The 25,820-nt window shown below is 34.5% G+C and overlaps 2 protein-coding genes across 2 annotated transcripts in view; one reads left to right on the forward strand and one right to left on the reverse strand.

The window, feature by feature from the left end:
* LOC115240568 (segmentation protein cap'n'collar) overlaps nt 1-25,820 on the reverse strand; it is a 95,418-nt gene that overhangs the window by 7,443 nt on the left and 62,155 nt on the right. The window contains exons 6-7 of the mRNA XM_029815797.1: nt 17,336-17,570; nt 16,717-16,941 (exon numbers count right to left, since the gene is read on the reverse strand). Coding sequence (XP_029671657.1) covers nt 16,717-16,941; nt 17,336-17,570 — 460 coding nt within the window. The remainder of the gene's footprint in view (nt 1-16,716; nt 16,942-17,335; nt 17,571-25,820) is intronic.
* Nucleotides 11,583-15,766, forward strand: LOC115240567 (ATP-dependent RNA helicase vasa). The gene is made up of 4 exons (XM_029815796.1): nt 11,583-11,799; nt 13,276-13,349; nt 13,472-15,394; nt 15,592-15,766. Exons 2-4 carry the CDS (start codon nt 13,284-13,286, stop codon nt 15,670-15,672), a joined length of 2,070 nt encoding a protein of 689 aa, XP_029671656.1. The 5' UTR covers nt 11,583-11,799; nt 13,276-13,283; the 3' UTR covers nt 15,673-15,766.

Genomic DNA, 25,820 nt, shown 5'->3' on the forward strand with positions numbered 1-25,820 from the left:
ATATATATGTATTATATATAACTCAAAATATTCTCATTTCTATTTTTTTAAAGAAAGAGATGGAGATATATATCAGATATTTTTACAGATAAACATTTTAAATATCTTCATTTATCAAGCGTTAGTTACATATTAATATACATTTACAATTATTTATAAAAAGATAACGTTTTTATAAAACAAACGTAAAACTGGTATTTATCGATTACAATTATTTGCTTTACTTAATTTTCTTTATAAAGCAAAATAAACATTATTAACAATTTAATGCTAATAACCACAGATCATTGTCAATTTCATGATTTTAAATAAATGAAATACTTCCACAATCACCACAGTAATAATTATTAGCAGTGAAAAAGCTATTCCGAAAATTTTTATATGGGTCATGAAAGAATTGATATAAAGTCAGATAAATTTGGATTGGTATCATTTATTTATATTAAAGTAGTAATTTATGTGACTCGTAAAAATAAAAAAAAAGAGAGATAGAGACATCCGAGAAATTCATTTCCACACGTATTCATAAATATGCATCTTCGTAAATCGATACAGGATACCTCGTCTACAGTGCAACGACGCGCTGATACAACATTCTTAGAAGCGGTCTGCGTATCCGAATGCCTTCAAACCGTACGTGACTGGTTCTATGTTCTACTCGTTATTATTAACTAGTTTCGAGAAAAGGAAATATGCATTCTTTTAACTCGCTCCTCAGCGTTGCATAGTTAATCGTCTATTTATCCCCTCTATTGGACTTCGATTAAAAACAAGTTTATGCAAATAAAAGAATGAATTTGAGCAACTTGCAATTTTGCGACATATGTGTAGAAAATGCACGCGCCTGTATGTTTATCATATATTATACATGATATATTATATACTATATATGTATAAAGTATTAAAAAAATATTCAAAATTTCTTTTTTTATTGAATTTTATAAAATAATTTAAGATAAAATATACATATATGACCCTAATAAACTCATAACTAAACTTTATAACACACATGCGTGTTATAAAATGTTTATCTACTATCGATTACCAAATGCTACATAGAGTAGATCTGTTCTTATCATGCTTTCAAGTTAAATCTGCGAAGATAAATGTTAACAAAAGATATTATTTTCATTTCCGTTTTTTGCAAATAAGACGATAAGCTACTTCTTAGAATTATATTCGCGCAATATCGCGAATTTATCGATTTTTACAATTTCCTTTCTTTCTCTGTCTTTTTCCTTTATTTTTTCTTTTTTAATTTTCTTTTCGGATATGTGTTCATGTTTTTATTTATTATAATTTACAATACACTATCGTCATATGACTTTTTATTATTGTATTATATAATTGAATATATTGATTAACAAACATGAGTCTTTCCTGATAAATAAGTAGAGTATGCATATATGCGAAAAGTTTTTACGCGATATGCATAGAATAATATAATTTACCGTGGTGTAATAATAGTCCATTCATCATCTTAAAATTAAAATACACAATATCATTTTTTTGAACGTGAAAATAATCCAGTATGACTCATATTCTGTTAAGTGATTGATGTCTCGTTTTATTATCATTGCTTGTTTAATCTTATTAATAGAATTTCGATCCTGAATTAATGAAAAGGTTTGATGTGAAACAACACCATTTCGTAAAATTTTACGTACAAAGTGCCCACAGAGTGTGTATATTAATATTTTCTCGGAAAGAGAAAAGAGAAAAAGAGGGAGGAAGGGAAAATTGCATTCGTTCCGATATACTTGCCAATTTGATCATGCGACACAATACCTGGCGAAAAAAAAAATGTAGTGCGTCCCCATGCATATCAGGGCTTGATTTAATTTAACATATGCAACATTTCGCGATTGTAATGTGAGAGTTCGGCGCGATAATCGCGCGACGTAAGAGCTCAGAGAACGTAACTGCAAGTATGCAGGCAACGGTCATTTGTACTTTCACCGTTTCTCGTGGGTGTAAATTGCAAAGTTGTTTCGTGTGCATGCGTATAATTATATCTCGCAATGTTGCGCGACGAATGGGTGGAGCGTGTTAAACCTTCACTATATTAATAATCCACAGAATAGATTGAAAAACATTCGATTCGTAAGGCGAATTAAAAATACTAATTAGAATGATTTTTTTTTTACGATTATCTATTTATGAAGGTACGGTTCTCTCTTTCATAATAGTCATTACATTGCAACGCAAGTGATGTAATAAGTGGTTTATTCCAAAAGCGGTGTGTGTGTGAGTGTATGTTTGCGGATATTACGAGTTATTCTCATAAACTTTATTAAGTTAAAGTCAAGTGAGATTTAATTGACTTTGTTACGATGTTTTAGAGAGACAGATAGAAAATCATATTTTTAAGCGATAGTTTTAATTTTAACGAACGTTTGAATAATTTTTTCTACTTATTTTATGCAGAAAATAGATTATATTCTAGTTATTATAGTAATGATCGAAGTAACATAGTTTTTTTTTTGCATCTTTTATCGAGATTAATGTTTTTTGCAACTTTATTATTTTTAACGATACCTGTTTATCACAGAAAAAGAATATATATTACAACATTAGATATTCAAGGACTAAAACCTACAGCCTTGTTAAAAAACAGAAACACGCACTATCTTTTTTTTTCAAAATAAGCATACTTGCAAAAAAATTGCAGATCTTGCAGCGTACGAGCCATGATGCAAATACTTTAACTCACATTCGCGTGTACTAGAGCAGAGAACTTATTGAAATATCAAATATTCCCGAAATAATGGATAGGCGAATTCATGCAAAACATTTCAGGTCTGATGATCGCGAAGGTTCTTTTTTTCTCATTATGTTTCACATAGCATGTGGCGATTCTGAAAACCGGGCATCGGACATCTCGAGCAGCGTTTTTTTTTTTCAGAAGTTAATTGGAGAACTAGTAGAAGAGCCTTTCAAGTCAGCGAGGTCGCGTGACTAAGCGTTTCAAATATGGACGCGATATCTGTTCGCCAAGCTCGCCGAGTGATAATAAAGAACATGCGGTCGTGCACGTAACTATTTATAACCGTGTGTGGTTTCCGAGTTGAGTCGGAGTGTTGACGCAATGTTTTCATCTAGGACTCTCTTTTGGGATAAAAGCGCGTTTCTCGTATCTCTATGAAGAACAATTGCATATTAAGAAATATAATGAGAAGAGAAATAATAGAGGATTATATCCGCGCTTTTTTTTCTCAACTCTCAGAAAAATATTTTATCTCGATAATTAATGTAGATTACATAAATATGAATAATTGAACTCTATTTAGATATCATTATAAATAGCCAGTTTATTCAGTCGAACAATTTCGTGAATGACACTTACGCATAGTTAAGGAAAAATTATACGCGGTTTTTAAAACTATTCGCGAATAAAATATATGGAAAAAATTTCACTCGTTCAAACCGGTAACCACTGATCTGAAATTACATAATCGAAAAAAAAATATTACAGAACATCTGTGTGACGTACGCGATGGAATGAAGCAGAGTAGCCGATACTTATGACAGATAAAGTCAATATTTAAAAGAAATTTACGTCGAGTATTTGGTTACGAAGAATGTATATGTCGTATATAAGTGCGAATATAAAACAATGTTACGAAAGTGGAACGGTGCAGCATCCCCGTGTGATAGAGCATCGTCCTCAGAAGTACCGATAATTGTCTCGTAACTTGAACTGTCAAATAACAAATTAGCGGTTTTGTTCGTCAAGAACGTGACTCGAAGAGAAGGGTGCAGTGTGTTATCGTGTTGTATAAAGAAACGGCAGCGCAATATCGTCGACAGTGATAAAGTTCGCGTTTGCTGGGCCGCACGTAGATAGCCACATTAGTTTTTGCGTTTGAATTATTATCTAGTCTTTTATGCGAATGAGATAATCTTATGTTTGTCCACGACGATCAATTATGCCGTGTTTAAGACGCTGTGCATATAAGATTTTCCAAAGTAGTTTTCCAACATTCCATCTTAGTGACTCTCCACAACTTCACAATTTTTATAATATAATAAAATAAAAAAATATATATGTAACGAAATTTTTTATCAATGCCAATTAATTTGATACTAAAAAAGTAAAAGATATTAATCAATAAGTATCAATAATTAAAAAAATAAAATAAAGATGTTCTAATTGCTACTATTGATACAAATATTGTCTTAAAACATAAGAGAGCTGTTCATGTTTTTGAAACAATTTCTACTTTACTTAATGGTCTTCTTACGTGTTAGAGATAAAAAAAAAGTTTTTAAAATGCGATTTTATTATGCAGTCGTCAAGCAACCTTCCTTCATTAGACAGGTAAATATGAGTCACATAAATGCGTGTAAATTAACAAATTTACTGCGTCGTTCTGAAGATTTTAAATTACTAATTAAATTTAATCATCAATTCTTTATATAGCTTGCATAAACCTGTACATATTTCTCATTAAAAAGATCAACATCTTTATTATAGAAAGAATATTTTCTGTGCCCCGTCAGAAAATTCACGGGCACTATTCTTCCTATAAACTCTTTTCTTATAAACTCTGAATGTCACGATGCCTATAAAATTATATATTTGCAATCGTTTTGCCCGATATAATTTATAAATATTCAAAACGTTCGATCAAATCTACAAGAACGCGATACAACGTAACATTGTTGCGACCACGATTCGCTTCCGAATCCCGGGCGTGACTTTATGTGACAAATAAGAGCAATAGCAGGCAAGTAAGCGGATTTACAAAATCGCCGTTGCAAATCCGAGAGCAATAAAGAAACTTTAAAAATCACAAGTGCGCGCGGGTGAGCGACTCTCAAGCCGGTTGCGAGAGCAGTATCTTCGGTCAGGGTCGGCGAGTGTAAGCGAGCACGAAGGTAGATCAATGTCGGTGTCGGCTCATGTGTCACCGGATCTAAAGCCGACGATAAATGCGGCGTTAGCGTATCGCGCTAGACCGTCGTCGTCGGGAAACGGCGCTTATCAAAGCGTAGGAATATACGTCGGTGATAATACGGCGGGCGCGGTAATATCAGTTTCGCGATACACGTTCTAAAACTCGCGTAGCGAAAAATAGTTACGGAAATAGCGCAACAACGGATGCGGTAAGCCGATATTCAAATTGGGTCCGATTATTATTCCGATTAGGTTCTAAGCTCTCTTGGACTCACACGACTGAATCGGCCTGGCAAATGAAATTTAAACACACGCCTATACGTATATCTCAGAGAATCGACGGATTCGAAATCCTCTCAAGCCGGTTCTAAACCAGCTCGTTCGGTCGTTCGCCAAGCCGAGATGAACTCACAAGTCGCATAAACGCGTATCGACAGAACAATGTAGCGACTGTGATGCAAAGATATATTACATTCTTATTTAAGATTAAATAATAGATAGATTACTTTTTAGTGTACCATGACAGAGAACACTATGCACAATATATTTTTATAAATAATAAATTTCTAAATATATTTTCAATTAAAAGTAAAGATTTGATTTTATCATTCGACATCGATTTTACCACAATAAACTTAAAATATTGTTCGTCTTGCTCTTTTATGAATTATATGAGATAGCATTATAAATTAATTACATAAGTGTGAATATACATTTGGCATAAATAAATTATCTAGAACCGGCTTTTTTATGATGGCTCGTTATTAAGTTCAAATCTCATGCCGAGGTAGGCGAATTCTTGAACACGTGATTTTGCAGCTGTAATGTGAGTAGCTGCAATTTCTATCGTAAGATAACGCCGCATGAGACAACGTTGCATATTTTTTTGTTCGTTCTTTAACGCGCACCGAAAGTTTTTTCATGTTAAATTTTTATGTTAGTTTTTTTATATTAAATTACCTATCGAATATTCAGTAGCTGGTTAAACGATCCCGGAAATACTTTACGTTGCATTACACAATGACGATTGCTAATGATAATGAAAATTAACTGTCGTATCCTACTTCAGCTAAAGAACCTAAAGTGTTTGCTTCGTTTCAAATTATTTCTGTCGCATCGCTTTTTAATCCTAGAAAGAACTGATCAAGATTTTTTTTATTTCGTCGCATTTTTTACGACATGAATCGTATTAATTATTTTCGATTGAATTTTCCTGTTTGAAATAAAACAAATCAGAAATGCAATTTCACAGATAACTTTTAAAGGCTATCGAAAATTCTAAGCTAGCTTTTTTTGTTGAGATTACGATAGGATGTTGATAATGAGGTGAATGTTTTGATCTGAAATCAAAAATCTATGATTATTGCCGATATTATCATTATTATAAATCCCCCTTCTTCCCATCGCGATGTGTGCAAATTAATAACGCGACACGCCTCATCACCGAATGTCAACCTGTGAAAACGAGATCGAAACGCATTGTCGCGTCGGCGTTCCTCGGATGAATCAATTTCGTTCTATTATTACGATCGCGAGCTGACGAGATGCAACGGCGAAAGAAGGCAGATGACTCACTTGGCCGATGTGACATATATACATACATATATTCGTACATACGTACGTACATATGTGTGTGTATATATACATATATATATATATATCACCTCTTTCTTTCACGGGAGAAGTGCGTGTTCATGCCGGCCGTATGCGCGCGCGTGTGTGTGTGTGTATGTGTTTGTCGCTGCAGCCGTGCTCACGTGTCTCTCCGATTATGTTAGAGGTACGCGATGATGCACCACTATCCGTTATACCCTTCCCCTCGTCATACTGGATATATACGAGGATTATACGTCATCGCCTGCAAGTATATCGTTGCAAGGCTCCCACCGATAACGGATCACCGATCGATGATGGTGGTCGCTTGTCGAATCTGACGGTGTCGATACGCGAGAATGTTTTATCCGACTTGAGGGTAGAATGATTTCGAGATATTGTCTTATTATCAATTATTCGTTATTCATTATCATTCTAAAGAATTTCTTAACATTTGCGATCTTGAAGATTTAATTTCATTGACTTCTACGTTCTAGTTCTGACTGTCCAACGGAAATAATAGCGCGTAACGAGAAGCTTTTTACATAAAGAAAAATTCAGCTCGTCAATTAAAAATGTTGAAAAGAATTACATAAAATCATATTTTTATATATATATATATATACATGTATGTATATACGCGCACGTGCGTGTCTTGGTTACGCGCGCGAGAAGAGGTGAGTCGTCGCGCCGCTGCAACGATCACTGCCTGCAATCGCCTCTCGTTTCTCCTTCATTACTCATCGCCTAAGTGAATGATGCAAATCATGTTCCGGACAAACAGTCGCATTTACACGCACGCGCGAGAGAACTTATACGCGTTTACCTTAACGCATATGGATTGCTCTTTTTTTCTCGCGTTGGCGGCAGGGCAGCGGTTCCCAATCCTTTTCAACTCGCAATTTCTTTCACGCAATATTTGTGACAATGAAAAAAAATCTGCGTTAAAAGCGGGATGATACTAATTTTCCGAAAATGTTGCTGGAATTTACACCATTCGATGTTATTCCTATCTTACAGAAATTAGTGTCTCAAAATAAAACATATTGTTTTATATAAATATTATATATAAAAGCAATTCATTAATTATCAATTACTGTTGTAAAATAGTTGAAGATATCTTACTATTGTAATTGCTGTTGAGTATTAAATGTGAAACGCTTATTCGCACTTTTGCATATCATAGGTTGGGAATCGCTGGCGTAGGGGGACTTGCATAACACATATCGTAACTGTCTCTCTAGATCAGCTGACACGCATAATCATTTCGATGAAGTATCATCGTCTTTTCTTTTTCATTCGTTAACACGCTAATTAAATGCGTTTAATGCTTGAGAAATGATAATCGATAATGTATTATACAGATTGTGCGTGCGTAGAATACTATCATATTATTTATCTTTTATTTTTTATTCTGTGTATTTAGCCTTGGACATATTTCTTAATTTCACGTTGTATACGACTCAAAATATGCGCATAATCAAACGTTTAAAAAATATGATTGACATGCATTACTATTTTGTATTTCGAATACTCTTGAATTTATTATTTGAATCTCTTCTTCGAAATCAAATCTCGCGTATTAGGTTTCTCCTCTGTCAACGAAAAATATACGTAATAGCGTCGAACGTCTCGTAAATGTTTATAAGGCGGGCACGCTCTTATAAACTGCCGATAAGCTAAACAAACTAAAGATCCCAATAATAGCCAACCTTACAATGACGATTTAGTACCGTAGAGATATTCAAACCTATCCTTTGTGAATTAACAGACACACGGAGATAAATAGAGTTATATTCGAATCTTTAGGGCTATGATGATGCGACAAACTCTTAAAGATTCTTGCGTATCTTCCATTCTTAAAATTCCAACGGTCTTGCTCCTAAATATTCCGTTTTTAAATAATAATATCAAATTGCACAGTTAATTTTGATGTAGTTCCATATAAAAGAGAGAAAAATTTTTTATCCAGTTTTGAAATATAATAATTATTTCAATTTCCTTTGTAGTTATGAAAATAGTCTGTAATTTGTTTATTTACCACAATAATTTTTTCTTTTTATGATGGCTCTCAAAAGATATATATTAGTGTTCTGTTTCGCTATTCAAAAGTATTTGATTGCCTTTACTATATGCGAATATAGTAAATAAATGTTATGAGAAATGCGTAGACTCAAAGTTGATCGATTGACATTTTGTGACATTATTTCAAAGTTGCTGATTCACGTGTCATGAATATGTATTTACAAATGGCGTTATTCATTGAACTATGATGGCTTATTGTTTTATTGCGTTGACCCGTTTAAATTGTTCGAAACGAATGTGATCGCACTCATGGGAACGAGCATTGCATTAATTGTCGAGGACGCGGCTGTACAGGATACTAATTGTCCTCGAATGGTGCAATAATTACGGTCTCGCACGCTTTAGTCACCGTGCCGAAAAGATCTTAGCATTCATATTTATCGAGCGTCATGGAGAAGTGCGCAAACGCCGGCCGTGTGATCGCCTGACTCGTGTGACTACTGCGATTAGTCATAATTAATATTATATGAAGTCTGAAAGAGAGAGAGAGAGGTTCCGCGCGTTTTTCTTTATTAGAAACTAAAAATGCAGAGAATAAAATAATTTGTTCAATGTCAAAATGCGAACGATTTTTGAGTCGTGAGCGGTTGGAAGATTAAAGATCCTCGCGGAACTTTTATTTATCAAAAAAGAGTACATAATATCAAAAGATAACTGTTTCCGAAATCATATCTGCAATTTCCTTCCTTCGTCGCGCAAATGTTCTAAGAAAAACATGCATCTGAAGGTCGCAAAATTTATTGCATCTAAGTACAGTTGAAGCATCGCGATCACATGGTTATACTGCGTAGCACCTGGATTGTAGAGACGCACGTGGAATGTGTCTCGAAGTTTAAAATAGCGATAAATCACGTCAAGCAAAAATTATGTTAAATGCAACACCGCGCTTCTATCATCTGTTGCGTTCCCCATTATCTATAACAATCACTACAGATTGTTTCGAGAGCGAACACTCGCGATGATTCAAATTCCGAATGAATCGGATATCGATAGTCGAGAGCATATGTATGCATAATGGTTTAAAATGAGCCGATTGAAAATTCTACGATTTTCGCGAATGTATTTGGTCGCGATGCGCGACCTCGATTTTCACAATACGTGTCTTTCCTGCGAAAGGATACATAGTATAGCAAATCGCGGTGATATGTAATTTGACATCTTTGAGAGCGTTTGATAAACGGCTTATAACTTACTGCAAGATAAAGATGCTCGAATCAAAATTTAGCTAATCCATCATTCCTAGTTATATAATGAAATTTCAATGAATTTTTTTAATCTTATATTTTATCGAATATTATATACCAATATACCTATAAATATAATATTGTGAAATTTTTGGAATATATTAAAGTTAAATCACACATGGTTATCACATGTTGCGTTGGCCACATTCTAATCCAAATGTTTCAACTATGATGAAGCGATGATAACGAGAATATCACGACAATATAATAAACATATCGGATATCGGATATTCTGGTAGCGAATCGCGCGCGTATCGCAAAACTTCGGACGACGGTACGTTACTGGAAACTGGGCTCCCTATCACTCCGCATAACGACATGATGCTCTTCCTCTTTCCTTCGTCTCTTACACTGTGAGACACCTACACTTAGTATCTCACGCGTGCATTGCGTGGCTACATGTATCACCCGCATCATATGTTTATATATACATCCTTGTAGCGAGTGACGTGCACAACATAAATCTGATAACACGAAAATATGATTATAGTTTATTCGCCAATGACGTAGCTTGTGTCATTATAATTATTTATTTATTTTTGTCTTCATTATCCGCATCAAAGGGAATATTTTCGATATGGCGGTTGTTAAGGAAATTTCGAATGATGATCAATACTAATCTATTGATATGATAAGTGAATCATTAAAACTGATTTATAATATTCAAGAGATGTGTGTATTTCAATACGTGTGAAATAATCTGTGAAATATGGGAGATCGTTATATATTATATATAGTAATCTTTCGCGAATAACAGTCCAGAATGAATTTCACTATGAGGACATTGTTACTGAAAAGGGAAATAATGAAGGCACCTGTTACAAATTTGAGTCCTATTGTATGGAAATATGGAAAATCGGTACTACAATATCATTATCAACGTACATTCAACAAATTAATATATGCCAATGTGTTATATATATATATTATAATAATAAATAATATTTATAAATATCGTATTTTTCATAATATTTTTGGAGAGAGTAGATTTTTTTACGATTTGCTGTCTTGCCAAGGAGTTTGTAAAAGTGTTACTACGGATACATTGTATATACACACATGAAGCTTACGTATTTAACAGAATACGTATTTTGCAATTTGACATTAGAAAAAAATATAAACTTTTTTCTATTCTATCTGATTTTCGCTTATGTCCTTCGCGATACCAAATACCGACATACATCATAAATGCTATTGCTCACTTTCATATATTTTACTTTCAAGGTCGGATGTATATCTTTTTCTTTATGAACTGACATAATATTCTGTTACTCTTTTAGAGAAATTTATATTAACAGTAAATAAGATAACTTTCTGTATGATATATCAAAATCACTTTATATAAAGTGTATGTACACATATAAAGCGCTTCGATTTAATTCCCAGATTCATATTAAAATACATGAATAAATTATTTCATTTTATAAATTTAATATCCGTTATTATATAAGATTACAGTCGCAAAAAAATTTTAACAGAAAAGCTTGCAAAAAGTTAATGATCAATATTTCTATGATATGAGATAGCATTGAATTAATAAATTATCAAAATTTTTTTATAACACATTTTAATTTTTGTAGATTTATTTATTAGAAAAGTCAAAGATTTTTATTGCTCACTCTCTCTCTCTCTCTCTGGATAGTGTGGATCAAAGGCGCCGTTACAATATTGATAAACAAACGCCCGGAACCCGGAACAGATTGTGCCTGTGCGATAGTAGGATCAGGCGAGGAGAAGGAAGGGATGAGCGGCGTAATGCGCATGCGCATGCCGGTCCTCTCTCTGCAGCTGATAGCTGATCTGTTGAGAAGCGCCATACAACGGCAATACGCAATTCGCGGCAGTTCGTGTTAGCGCTTTACTGTAGTTTTCGTATATTCAGCTGTGCTATTTTGGTCTCAACGCGATTGCTTATTGAACGATTTGTGAGAAAGGACACGGAGAATATCCTGATTAGTACCAACGAAGACGGACAAGGTACGTAAGCGAGCGGGAAAGCAATAATGTGTCTCATCTCGGCCATGTTAGGCGGAATGCTTTGTAATCGATCCTTTACCACGTGGTACAATAATTACGCTTTAAGATTGCGTCAACGCCTAATATTCACCGGCGAGATGTTTGTCGTCTTGAATTAATTGCGAATGCAGTTTTCTCGCGATGTAGTATAAAGTATACGATACTAATTAGTCGTAATATAATACCGGCGTTGCCGGTTACAAAAGCAAGCCGGTACTTGCGCTTTTCTTTGTCTAAACTGTGGTCTCCTAGCTAAGAGCAACGCTATATTATACGTTCCAATCCTTTGATATATTTGTATGGAGAGCAATTGTGCAGTTATTCAAAAATGTTTTTGCTCGATTCCAGCGGTTTTTTTTCAGTTATTCTGCTATAAACATTCTGAAGCAACTAAAAAGAAGATAATCTTTAATATTTTACGGCAGAGCAAAAAAGCAAATTACAATAAAAAAAGTCGATTATGCGAACGAGACGTAATTGCAAATTTTTTAATATTGAGAGATCGTAAATAAAATGATACTTTCGGAATATAAAATGATCTGACTGTTAGAGAAATAATACATTTGTATTGCTTATATTTTATATAAAAGTTTAACTGTATTATATATACGAATATATATAGAATTATAGAATATAATGTTATAAGATTTGAAACGGAAACTGTTGCGGCTGATATTTTGCTCGCGATTATACTTTGTCTGCTAGTTCGCGATATGTTTATGGCCTTCATATTTTTGTTTCTTCAACACATATTTCTAAGCAAAAACTGCGTACAAAAAATGTACAAAAAACTACTGCAACTTTTTAGGTATTACCAAGTTATAATAGAAGATATGTGATATTTAACGTGTGTAAATTTATGTGCTAAGGAATATCTTGATTTTTATATTTGCTATGAATAATGGAAATTATTTAAAAAGTTTTTTCATATATTATTTTGTGTAATATTCGTGCATATAATAAAATGAAAAATGGCTATGAAATATTAATAAAATGTTTACATACATATATATACACACATAATTGCAAAATATTATGTGTAATTTTTGAGGAATAATATAAATTTAAACTGATTTATTTACATTTATTAGCAAACATATATAAAAAAGATACTGTTATTTGTTGTATAATTTAGATTGAATATGATTTTGTAATTATCATATAATTTACTTTTTCATAATTCATGTACACAAATTATTATTATATTAAATTATTTTTATTATTACTTTATATCCAATTGTTTTCTAGTATAATTTATAGTAAATAATATTTTATCTTTTATTTTTTATTTTTTTTATATTAAAAAACAATCCAATATATTTAATAATTATGTATGCATTATTAAATTAGAAATTTTTAAGTTATATATTAACTATACATTCTATTTATACATGTTAAATATGTTTATGCTAAATGTATTTGTAATTATGATAATAGGCAAAAAGATGACTGAAGAACAGTGGGGAATTAACGATATGGACTTTTCGCAGCCACCAGTGAACACGTCTTCGGTAAGAATATGATTTTAAATAATTTTGACATACGATTTAAATATATGTTAAATATATATAAATAAAAAATGATAAAAAATTAATGAACTAATCATTAATGTTGATATCCTATTTATATATAGTTTGATGAAGGACGTGCTCCCTCTCATGGCAAAGGACGTGGCACAATTCCATACAACAACAATGATACAAATGGCTCTGTGGGAAGACATAATTCCTACAACAACGGAAAAACAGATGACCATCAAGAAAACTATGGTGATAATGCTTATAATGAAAATAATGGATATGAAGGTAATAATAGCAAAAGATTTGGAGGAAACAACAGACGACAAGACAACGATAGACCACGTTATGGAAATCATAGAGGTGATGGTGATGGAAATGATCGTAGGTGGCAAGGCAATAGGGATAGGAACAATAGTAGGCAAAATAGAGGTAACAATGATGGCGAAACTGAGGATAATAGATATGATGGAAATTACCAGAACGATAGAAGGGACAGACCAAGAAGAGATAGAGATGATAATAGAGGTGGAAGAAGTGGCGGTTATGGTAGGAATAGGGATAGGGATGGTGATGATGAAGAAAACAACGATAGGCAGGACAGAGGGCGCAGAGGAAACGGTGGTAAAGAAGGCAATAATGAAGATGAACCAAAAAAGAGAGAAATTTATATTCCACCAGAGCAACCTAATGACGATAGTTTGTTTGGAAACGACGTATCAGTAGGAATAAATTTCGATAAATACGATGACATTGAAGTAAAAGTGTCTGGTGAGAATGCACCGCGACCGATACAATCCTTTAATCAAACTGGCTTGAGATCTATCTTGTTGGATAATATTAAGAAATCTGGTTATACAAAACCTACTCCTGTTCAAAAGTACGCCGTTCCGATTATAATGAGTGGCCGTGATTTGATGGCTTGCGCGCAAACAGGTTCAGGCAAAACTGCGGCATTTGTACTTCCTATCCTACACACTTTGTTGGAAAGCCCAAGAGATTTAATTACAACGGCCACTTCCTGCGAACCGCAAGTAATTATTATATCACCCACACGCGAGCTTACCTTGCAGATTTATCAACAGGTCAAGAAATTTTCTTTGAACTCTATCTTACGCTCTGAGGTTGCTTACGGAGGAACATCAGTTATTCATCAGAGAGATAAATTATTTGCCGGTTGTCACATTTTAGTCGCGACACCAGGTAGATTGTTGGATTTCATTGGAAAAGGCAGAATTAAACTTTCTTCCTTACGTTTTTTTGTACTGGATGAGGCTGACCGAATGCTGGATATGGGCTTTCTACCCGATATCGAAAAGATAGTGGATCATGAGACAATGGTGCCTGCAGAGGAAAGACAGACCCTTATGTTTTCTGCTACCTTCCCGAATGAGATACAAGAACTTGCAAGTCGATTTTTGAAGAATTATTTATTCCTTGCCGTTGGAATCGTAGGTGGTGCTTGTGCTGATGTAGAACAGAATTTCTATCAAGCATCTGGCCAACCCGAGAAACGAAAGTTGCTGAAAGAAATTCTAGAGAAACAAAGTCAGATGGGAAGTTTAGAAGGTACTTTAGTATTCGTCGAGCAGAAGAGACACACGGATTTCATCGCTGCTTTCTTGTCGGAGAGCAATTTTCCGACGACCAGCATACATGGCGATAGATTGCAGAGAGAACGAGAAGAAGCCCTGTCTGATTTTAAGCGAGGAAAAATGTCGATTTTGGTAGCAACGGCGGTTGCTGCGCGAGGCTTGGACATTAAAAATGTCGCTCATGTAATTAACTTTGACTTACCAAAGGCAATCGACGAATACGTTCATAGAATTGGACGAACTGGACGTGTGGGAAACCGCGGCAAAGCGACTTCATTCTTCGATCCAAATGTGGATCTGCCACTCACTGGTGATTTAATCAAAATTTTGAAACAAGCTGATCAAGCGATACCTGGCTGGCTAGAATCTGGTGGTGGTGGCGGTAGCAGAACCTTTGCGCCAGGAAGAGGATCAAGAAGATTCGGCGGGGAGGATATCAGAGGCGTAAGTAATACTATGCAATTTAGATTTCTGATTGAATGTCGATAACGCAATTTATTTTTGTTATACGGTAACTTTCCTGAATAGTGAAAATACTTGATTACAAAAGCTATGAAAATATAATTAAATCAAATTGGAAGTTGTAATAAATATTAGATATAATTAGATATATACAAATAGGATTTACTAATTTTCTACAGAACAATGATGCATATGGTGAGACATATGATGATGTTGGTTATGCACCTCCTGTACCAGCCGAACCAGAAGAAGTATGGTAGACAAGACGTGCCTCCTATTTTATATAAATTACTACTCGTTTTTTTTTAATTTCAAAAAATATGGTAGATTCTATAAAGAATATGTAGACAAAAACATATTAGACTGATGACAATTATTTTCCATTTTTTTTTTTTTTTTTTTAGTTTACTATATTATTTCATTATGTTTGTTAGATATTATGTTTCTTACAGTGAGAAAGAATTTAAACCACATTCAGATTTTTATATTACTACCTCAGTGTTTCACATAGATTTAACTATATATATATACATATTCCAGTAGTTAAGTTTTAGATTACACGCTAGAGGTATGCGGAGGATTTTATATTACATGCATTTACTTATATTACTTTTCAAGTAATATAGATAAATTACGTAATATATTATATGAAAAAATGTATATTCCTGAATAGGACATAATTATATGTTTCTTTTCTTGTTTCTTTAATCGCAACCAAAATATTCCATGTGATATTGTAAGTTTAATTATTTATCTTTGTGATAAGTAATTATAATAATGGTTTACGAAACAATGTGATTACATTATGTTTTTTTTTTTTGATGTTATTATATTTTTATATATTATAATAAAAATACAATCTTATAACAAACTTTATACTTTAATAATAAAACACTTTCTATGAAAACATTTTTCAATAAATTTCAATGTTTATTTTTAGGTTTTATATAGTAACAGAAATTAATATATTATTATTATTAATTATAGGATGCTTTAATGTACATATAGAGCGCGAATATGCTTTACTGGCAATGAGTAAAGAATGTTAATGAAAATTGTGTTAAAAAACGGTTAAAAACATGTTTTAAATTTCGATTCAATTCAATTCATTAATTATTAAATTGCGATTACCAAATTGTATAATCAATTTCCAAAAATATGCTATTATTGATGTGAATGACATATTTAAGAATCTTCAAGTTCTCTTTGGGTCTGTGTTCTTTAAATTTTACATTATTGAAGAAGTGAGATTTTATCGTGAAATCTATTGATATAATAATGATATAAATGGTTATAGTACTTACCATCATTCATAGCCATATCCATCAAGTGCAAATCCTCATCGTTGAGTAAAGATGAAAGAAATCCGTCAGTGGTTTGGTTGATAGAATCTGTTGTCGGTGTATGATAGTACATCATATCGCTGGGTTCAGATTTATAAGTCGCGCCACTTTCTGCACCCATTGGTTCGCTACTATTCGTTAAATTCATTGATGTTGCCACAGCTGATCCCAGATTCGACGACCCACCTGTAACAGTGAGCAGTTTAGTTCAGACAAAGAAATTTCTTAGATGACATTAGATTATTGCATTTACCATTTTCTTTGTTATAAAATTAATGATGACATGAGTTGATATTTGTACATAATACACATATGTACGTAAGTAAGGTGTGTAATATGAGTGTATAAATATATATATATATAAACGTTTTTGGATCACATATTTTGAAGATAATAAAAGTTTGCACATTAGATTTCGCGCATAATATTTTACATTTCTGATGTACACACATCGTATATTAGCTTAATTTTAATTTATGCTGCAAAACTTTGCTGCTACATCGGAGATAATAGAGAGAGAGAGAATAGCATTTAATATAAATTAGAAATAAAACTTTCATATAACTTTAACAATACTCACCCACATTGTGATAAGGTCCGGTCGAATTTAGATCCCCAACCGGAGGTGCTAAGGTAGGATTATGGAGCAATACATTACGTTGCGCCTCGTAATGACTGTGACTTATACCGTGTCCTGGATATCCAGAATGTGCTGGATGTGCGAAATGATCCGGTGCTCCCGGTAGGGATAACAGAGATGCGAGATCTTGCCACCGCTGTTCCATGCTCATCGCTCGCATAAATGGCATGCGACCCTGAAACGAATAAGACTGATATTTAAAAAAAAACAACGTTCACAAAAAATAAGTAATTGTAATATTACCTCTCTTTTTTACAATAAGTATATAATTAATAATTATTTAAATATTAAAAAAATTTGTTTTAGCATATATATTTTGCCTATATTAATATTATTGAAATTTTATATAATGTGATATGTAATATGACATTGTTATTTTTATTCTCTTAAAAGAATTATTAAAACTACGATTTTGAATTCATATCAAAAATCTTATGACGAATATATACAATTAATTGCGTTTTTATTAAATTATTGATAAAAATTGATAAATTTCATCCGTGTTTACAACATCTATAAAATTGTCCGTATGATTTTTGAACCTCGTACCAATTATCTTATTTCGTAAATCTTACTATAATAGAATCGAACATCCATCGATCGGATGTCACGCAAGAGGAACTTCGTAGCCGTCGTGCCTGTCAAATGTCAACCAGGTAGACATCAGAGAATTCCAAGGAGACAGGAACCCCGCTGATCGCGTAGGTGTTGGTTGCAGGTAAGATTGGTAAAGGATATTAATAACAGCGGTACTACGTGTCAAAAAGTATCCTTTTCCTCTTGTAAGGGCGTGCGTCAATCGTGATCGCGTGTCATTCGATATAGGAATTATGATGGGCGAAATTAATGATTTAAAAACGCGGGACCACGTTTTATAAGTAGCCACCAAATAATAACACGTTATGCCATGGATTATTAAAATTTCATTTGTTGAAATAACATGATAGACTTTTGCAAGAATGTAGAGTTACAATACTCTCTTTTCATGTATATTCTGTCAATATGTTCGCCAATATGTGCAAAGTTATATAAACGCAGAGTAAAAAAACGTACAAATTAGTACATCAATCCCTTATTACAGATGAATAATAAGCATCTTGTTAGCATATTTCTTGTTTCTCGTATGGTTGTTAAAGTATGGCATAACAGGAAATACGGAATTATCTACTATTTCTCTTTCTCTCCCTCCCTCTCTCTCTCTCTCTCTCTCTAGAGACACGTGTTTTACGCTATCGAGAAAAAAGATTTCTATAAATTTTATATATGGTTCAAGAGTAAGAAACCTCGACGACATGCGCGCGAAGAGAATCCCGGTTTGTCCGTTAATTGTGAGAGAAGTCTCACGCGAACGCGTGTGCACTTTCACGAAAATTTCCTCCCGTTCACAGCATCAAGTCGGAGGAGAAGGAGGAGGAGGAGGAGAAAAGATTCAGAAGTTGCGTCTCGCGGCGTAAGTACGGTAGTGCTGCTGCCGAGGGTACGTACTCAACAACCAGCGCCTTAATGCACACAGGTATTGTCGCTAATGCGCTGGAGCGCAAGAAGAAGATGAATAGGGAAGAGCGCTGCCGTTGGCTGGCTGTGCGCGCCGGGCCTGTTGGATTGTTGTTCGCGGGCGCATCAATCAGAGTCGAGCCGGTGCAATCTGTCGAGCGCGACGCCTTTAAGGTGATTCTCGCTTGTCAGCGCATCTGCCGGCCTGTGTAGGCCGCGCAGAAATGTAGGACGGAGAAGAGGACTTTTGTTCCACGGCGATTTGTCGTACGGCGCGACGCCGGCGCGCACCGCGCGTTTCTAATGACCGGACTTTACGGCTCATCCTGGTTCGACGTAACGGCCGTGATTGAGTTATAGGAAAAAAAAAGCGTGCGCCGCGTTTAAGCCTGTCTCTCTTTCTCTTTTCGTCTCGGTAAAGAGGCGGCGATTACCGTCCACGACGCGGACGACGTGCGACGGTTTTCCGCCGTCACTGCCGGACGCGACTTCCAGTTTTCAATCATCGCCGGGAATACACGGGATTCGTTATAGCTCGCGGCGGATTAATCCATGACGGAGTGGTTAACGGATGCTGTCCGCGTTACACGAGGAACTGAAGTTCTCGTGGATGTTACATTAATTTGAGCACGTAAAGATTGAAGAAACGTTTAATTGACAGTTTATTATCAATCTTTTATCTCTCTTTTATTTTAAGGGAATATATCGTTACTTACTCATATACTCATATGTCTTGCACGGTAAAATATAAAATTATAATGATATGTAGATTATTAATTCCGCGATTTCACGTACGAAGTATGATTTATCGAACAGCCGTTAGGATTGCTCGACATAGCGTTCGCTTTGATAAATTCACGTCTTGAATTGGTATCTATACGAGTACGGTAAACGAACGTCGTGTCGCATTCCTCCACAGCTACTGGCGCTTATGATTTATGTACCACACACGGTACATATAGTCTCATATACAGCACACGTACATGTGCGTATCTCGCGTCTGTATACGCGATTTCGCTTCACGTGCAGAATCGTATGAATCTGCGAGAGGCTGCGAGGAAAGATATCTGTGCGCTGGCAGATGTTTGAAACGCGCTGTCGAGGACTCGCTAGATTTCTTCCGAGATCTCTCTCCCTCTCTTTATCCCCTTTTACCCCTCTGCAGCTATGTGCTCTTTTTCTATCTTTGTATTCATTAATATCGCAATATATTTCATCAAATCCATTAGAGGAATTCAGAAACAGATACAAGATTCGTACGAAATTAATTTTACTTTGATTCATTAAAAAGTATATTCATCGCATATTTGTATTTTTATATTATCATTTATCGCATTACTTTAATCTTAAGATATGTTTCCAGTGAAAACAATGTTGGTATTATTATTTTAATATTAGATATTTGAAATAACAGCTTTAGTTAATTATCGACAACTATTAATAAAACAAGCCATGCGAATATTTGAATTAGCAGGTTTATCGTCGTATTTTTCGCGTTAGATCTGCTTTCGAGAAATATCATGTTTCTTTCTTTCCCTTTTCTTCTTTTTCTGTTTAAAGTGCTATAAAATGCGATCAGTCTCTTCCTTTAGAATCGCGCGTCTGCAATTTTGTTTTTATTCCGCCTATAACATCACGGTGTGCACGAGCGGCAACAAAGCTATTTCGATCTATTTGACAGTGATCAACTAACCGCTTGACACCTGCCATCGCCATCGTTAACCTACCGGTCTCTCTACGGTCCTCGATCAGTTACTTCGAGTTACCTACTTTTCACCTCAACACGTCGCATGTGTTTTCGTACGTGACTGCTGGCAAAGCTCGTTTCTGTCACGAAGGTTGTGAATGAAAATATTGATGGATACGGATTCACAACCCTCACCCTTTATGTACATCACGGTATGTGAAAAATATTTTATCTATCTTTCGATTCATTTGCCAAGTCAGAAAATTTTCCCAGGCCTTCGGCGATCATATACGAATATCTGTAACGATAGGATCTTTCGATCTTTAGCCACTCGATCTTATTTAAGAATATATATAGCGATTGTGTATGTGATAAGAGATTTTTTAAATTAATTAAATAAAAAAAGCGCGCGAAGCATTGAAAATTGCATCGAAGCACTGCACTGAAGCGCCGATATCTTGTCGCGTCTGTTGTCTTTGTTGCATCCACGCGTGGCCTCAATGACCATACGAAGACAGAAATTCGTTTCACACATCCTAGATAGCCCTGGTACCGAGGCGCATTATGCATTTCACAGCGCATAAGTCCAGCAGCTGCCTGGAATCTTGGCGAACGGAACGGACTGTGACGCCCCGTCGCGTTTCTTGGTTCTTGGTGAAAATTGCCCGGTCGGGGTGCGCGTATGTAGGAATTTATGGGCGACAGAAGTGCGCTAAAAACTTAACTTTCTCGCGAGACTTCTAAAATTGACGCGCATCAAGGATTTTACGTGAACATACGTTTGCAGCGCAATAAAATTTTATAGATGGAGAATATTTGCATTATAGCGATTTAATTCGAAATACGATTGCAATTATTTTCAAATTATCTAAATCATAATAAATTTGTTTAATAAAGCGATAACATAAACTCGTTGATACTTCCATTTAAAAAATAAATAAGAAAGTATTAAAAAGTCATTAAATAATTTAAATCATCAAACTTAACATTTTGATGAAATTGATATTAAAAATTAAACTGAAGAAAGAAAAATGTTTTACAGGTGTGTGAATACGTAGACAATTTCTACTGTTTAATTATATCGCGAATTCAATAAATACCGGATGTTACATGTACCATTTTGTTGAAACATACCGGCGAATGGCCGGAAACGACTACCTCCGTAATGCGTCACCGACAAAACGTAAGTAATTAAAGATATGCGAGAAAGACGTGCGCATTACCCGTGATCGCCAATGTAATCTTACGACTAATGGACAAAGATATTAATTATGATTCATTCGGATTCATAGTCATCGGATTAATGCATACTAGCGTGGGTTATACCATGGGTTTGCGCTCGCGCCAAGTTCTCCAGCTATCGCCACAAGTGTATCCTAATGTCCGACCAGCATCTGCGTCTCCCTCCGTCCTTCTCATTTCCATATCGCGCATCCCGTTTCTCTTATTAATTTCATCTTACGGCTCCTCTTCGACTTCGCAATCCACCGGCTCGTTCCTTCGACTCCGTTTCTACCACGCGGATTGCCTTCTCTCACGATCTTCTTTCTCTTACTCCTTTATCTTCGCATTCGTCCCCTTTCTCCTCCCCGATCCTCTGTCTGCCGACTTTCTTCCCTCTCGATTCGTAACTCGGTGTTATGCGTAAATATTGTTCGGCGGTCCAAGGATACTTGAAGGGCTCTCCTTCAGCGCTCGAGGTTCTAAGCAAATATTCAAGTGCCATGGCAAATAACGCGCTACCGGCCCGCTCATGGGGCCTAGCAAATCTTTGTGCAAAGATATATACGACGAAGAAATCCGTCAATCACGGTCAAAGGTCATCCGGTACTTTTCCATTTCTTCGATTACGAGACCGAGCCTCGCGACTCTGCAATGTGATCATTATTATCCAATAGTACGACGAACGGCGATAATGATGAACTCGCCGATATTGCTTGATTATCTATTTACGCTCCATATTATTATCTATGTTAGCGATCGTGCCTTATTATCAAGTTTCTTTCAAATATCTAAACAATCTATTTAAACAACCCATATCATTTATATATAATGTTTGTGTGAGGTAATAAATTATTGAGTTATTTATGCTCGTTATACATTATGATTTATGCACATCTTGGGAGTACTTATTTTTTTTTATATATTTCCAGCTTCACACTAGAGAGAGAATTACAGGAAAAAAAAAACTTAACATTTTATTAATCTCCACTTTGTCGCTTCAAATGGATAGAATGATTTATTATTCAATAATTTATTCTACAGAAATATAACGCGGTTGCGTTCTAATAAAAAACGCACGAGACAATTTCTTGATTAATAATGCTATATTATACGCATTGATAGCATAGTTCATACTCTTTCCGATATAACCGAATAATTAATGGATTTATTTTTTATATTTTAATAAATACTTGTAAAGATTAAATTGTAGAAAAAGATCAAAAAATGAGATAATATCAATAATATATTCCTCTTTCCACGAAAATAAATATATATCATTTTCATCCTTAAAGACTTTTTGTTGCCAAGGTATTTTAATTATTTTTCATGTTACTATTCTTCCTGTATTTGTCAGGTCCTGCAGATGCAGGTAACGATAATTATTACCACGTCTTGACATATTCGAGTTCATTCTCTCATTATTTATATGGAACTCCTAAGACATCCTATGTTACCCGCAGGCGAACATTTACCTTCTGTATGTCTCTGTGTGCTTAATTACTAATTACTTTTTTATAATTTATTCTTCTACTACACTGCGCAATTTAAATGTTTCTCTCGTTGACTTGCAGCAATGGACGAATATATTTTAAGTTTTGCATATCAAATAATTAAATAAGCAAGTAGCAATTGTAAAAAAGCGCACGTGTTTCTTCGCAGTTGTATAATTTATACTTGGAAACTAATCGCAAAAATAATTTTGAGGCACACTCAAGAGAGACACAGTGTAACTAGTTATATCTTTCTGAATATCAGTTTTGCATGGTAAATTTCACTGAAATCTATTGCGATTTTTTCTCAGAGCGCAGTATTTAGCAAAATGAAAAAAATTTTTAAAGCGGTGACTCGATGACGACAGATTGACATTGATCTTGGTCGCGGTTTAAATAGAAAGTCGCCACTGGTAATCCATAAGAGATAATCCGCTAGAAGCGGGTCGGCCTGCTTAATTACGACTTAAAACTCCGGGAGGTCCTACTATTGTCAAAACTGCGGCCACTTGGAGCTTTCAGCCTCTTCAGACTCCGAGATCGTAAGATTTCGAATGAAAAGGCAGAAGGTACCTGTCGAATTCCTATTTCTTTACCACCTGCTTTCTAGAGAGAGTTTTGGTTCGAAATTTTCTGAAGCGTTTTTAAAGCAGCATTTATTTTATCGGATGTAGCAAATGGAATTATTAATTATTTATTCATCACAAATAGATATGATTTTTATTTTTGTTTTTTCAATTTAAGTAAGATGTTTTTTTTTATCTTGTAAAAAAGAGACAGAGAGAGATCTGTGATTTAATCAATTATATATATTCAAACATCTCTCAAAAGTATTCGATCTACAAAACTTGTGTAAGAAAAAAAAAATTATTGCATAAATAATGTATAAAAATTATTGTATAAATAATGTATATAATAAAGTTCAATTAAATGTCAAGAAGTTTCCTTCACACAATGTAGAGTTTTTACACACACACACACAAGTATATTTAACAAAGTTACAAGTCTTCTAGACCTTGAAATGCAAATAACCTGTAGTTTCTACACGTGTGCTGTACTATGAACCGCCTTCGACAGAAGTAGATCGCACAAAAAAGGCTTGCGCCAAGTTGAAGCGATATCACACATACCCAAGGCACTCGCTTTCGTAGAATAAGCACACCGTCCTCCTCGAAATAAAAGAAAAAAAAAAGGAACCGACGTGATACGATGTCGGAACGTGTGTCATCCAACTGTAGTAAGTCGCATTACGTGTTCGTCGTTTGTATCTCGATGTATACGGTAACATGTAGCAATTATAGGTGACTGAGGTCAGTGTTAATACGACGGTCGCGTGAGAGAGGAGCTCCAAAAATGATATGGCTCGCGAGCGGCAACGGCGCGGTTTTCTTGCGTAAGCCTTCCACATAATACGCACGACACATCCTTCTCTGTAGGCAAAGGTCCCGGGCGTAGGAATATATTAATTTAGTGTACTCATTACGTATTGAAAGAGACCCGCGCCGAGTAATACTCCTCCGGCGGCGGTTGCGTTCTAATGACAGTTCTACACGCGCGTACGCGGGATGCAAGGTCGCACGAGACCGATATATATATATATATATATATATATATATATATATATATCTACGTGTATTATTTCACCAAACTTTATGTGTTTAAGTTTATCAAAACTAAAAGATACCCCATCTTTTAAATTTCCTTTCAGTTTGTACAGCATTTATTAGCAATTATAAATTATAAATTTATGTATATCTAAAGATTTTAATTTAATTAATTTAAAATTAATATATATATATCTACGTGTATGTATATGTGTTTGCGCGCGTGTAAAAATTACTCCGAAAGCCAATTTCAGCGGGATGTTGGATAATTTCTTGATCCACTTGTGAAGTCATTAGAATTAGAAATAGTTGGAATTCATTAAGGAAGAAAAATGCGCCATTCTGAACAGCAATGTATTGATTCTTTAAATTTTGATCACAGATTTGCATCCAACGTAGTTATTGTAATGTGTATATATATGAGAAGTTTTTACTATTTTTATTTTTAAAAAATGTCGAGGGATTTGCATCTAACTAGATTGTAATGTATATATATGTGACAAGTTTTTACTGCATTTATAAAAAAAAAAAAAAAAAAGTCGAGAAATCTCTACATAAAATATAATTTATTTTATTATTGCGATAAATTCTATGTTCAAATTTATGCGTTTTATTCTTTTGATGCAGTTTTTTCTCACCCTATTTAATAGAATTTCTTTATATATAAAAGTTATATATATACTTCTTGTTGTAGCAAAAACATATATAATGATTCTAGAATTAATGGCAGTGAACGCAGTCCACCTTGTTAAGTATTTTCAATTATTATAACCTGCTGTTTTTTTTTTCCATAAAACCTTGTTCGCAAGACCTTGCGCTAATCTTTACCTCCTACTACTTCACTAACTTTGCACACGGGTGTATGTATCGTATCTGTTATCGCATTATGCATTTTTATTTGGTTATCGTGATAAGTATTGCGCAAT

This window comes from Formica exsecta, unplaced genomic scaffold (assembly GCF_003651465.1).
Source record: "Formica exsecta isolate Colony F162 unplaced genomic scaffold, ASM365146v1 scaffold442, whole genome shotgun sequence".
Classification (NCBI taxonomy): Eukaryota; Metazoa; Arthropoda; class Insecta; order Hymenoptera; family Formicidae; genus Formica; species Formica exsecta.

What these genes read in the sequence shown, in the direction of transcription:
- LOC115240567 (XM_029815796.1), top strand. Translation starts at nt 13,284, where the DNA reads ATGACTGAAGAACAGTGGGGAATTAACGATATGGACTTTTCGCAGCCA. An exon ending in CACCAGTGAACACGTCTTCG is followed by an intron (nt 13,350 to 13,471) that starts GTAAGAATATGA and finishes ATTTATATATAG; the next exon opens with TTTGATGAAGGACGTGCTCC. An exon ending in GCGGGGAGGATATCAGAGGC is followed by an intron (nt 15,395 to 15,591) that starts GTAAGTAATACT and finishes AATTTTCTACAG; the next exon opens with AACAATGATGCATATGGTGA.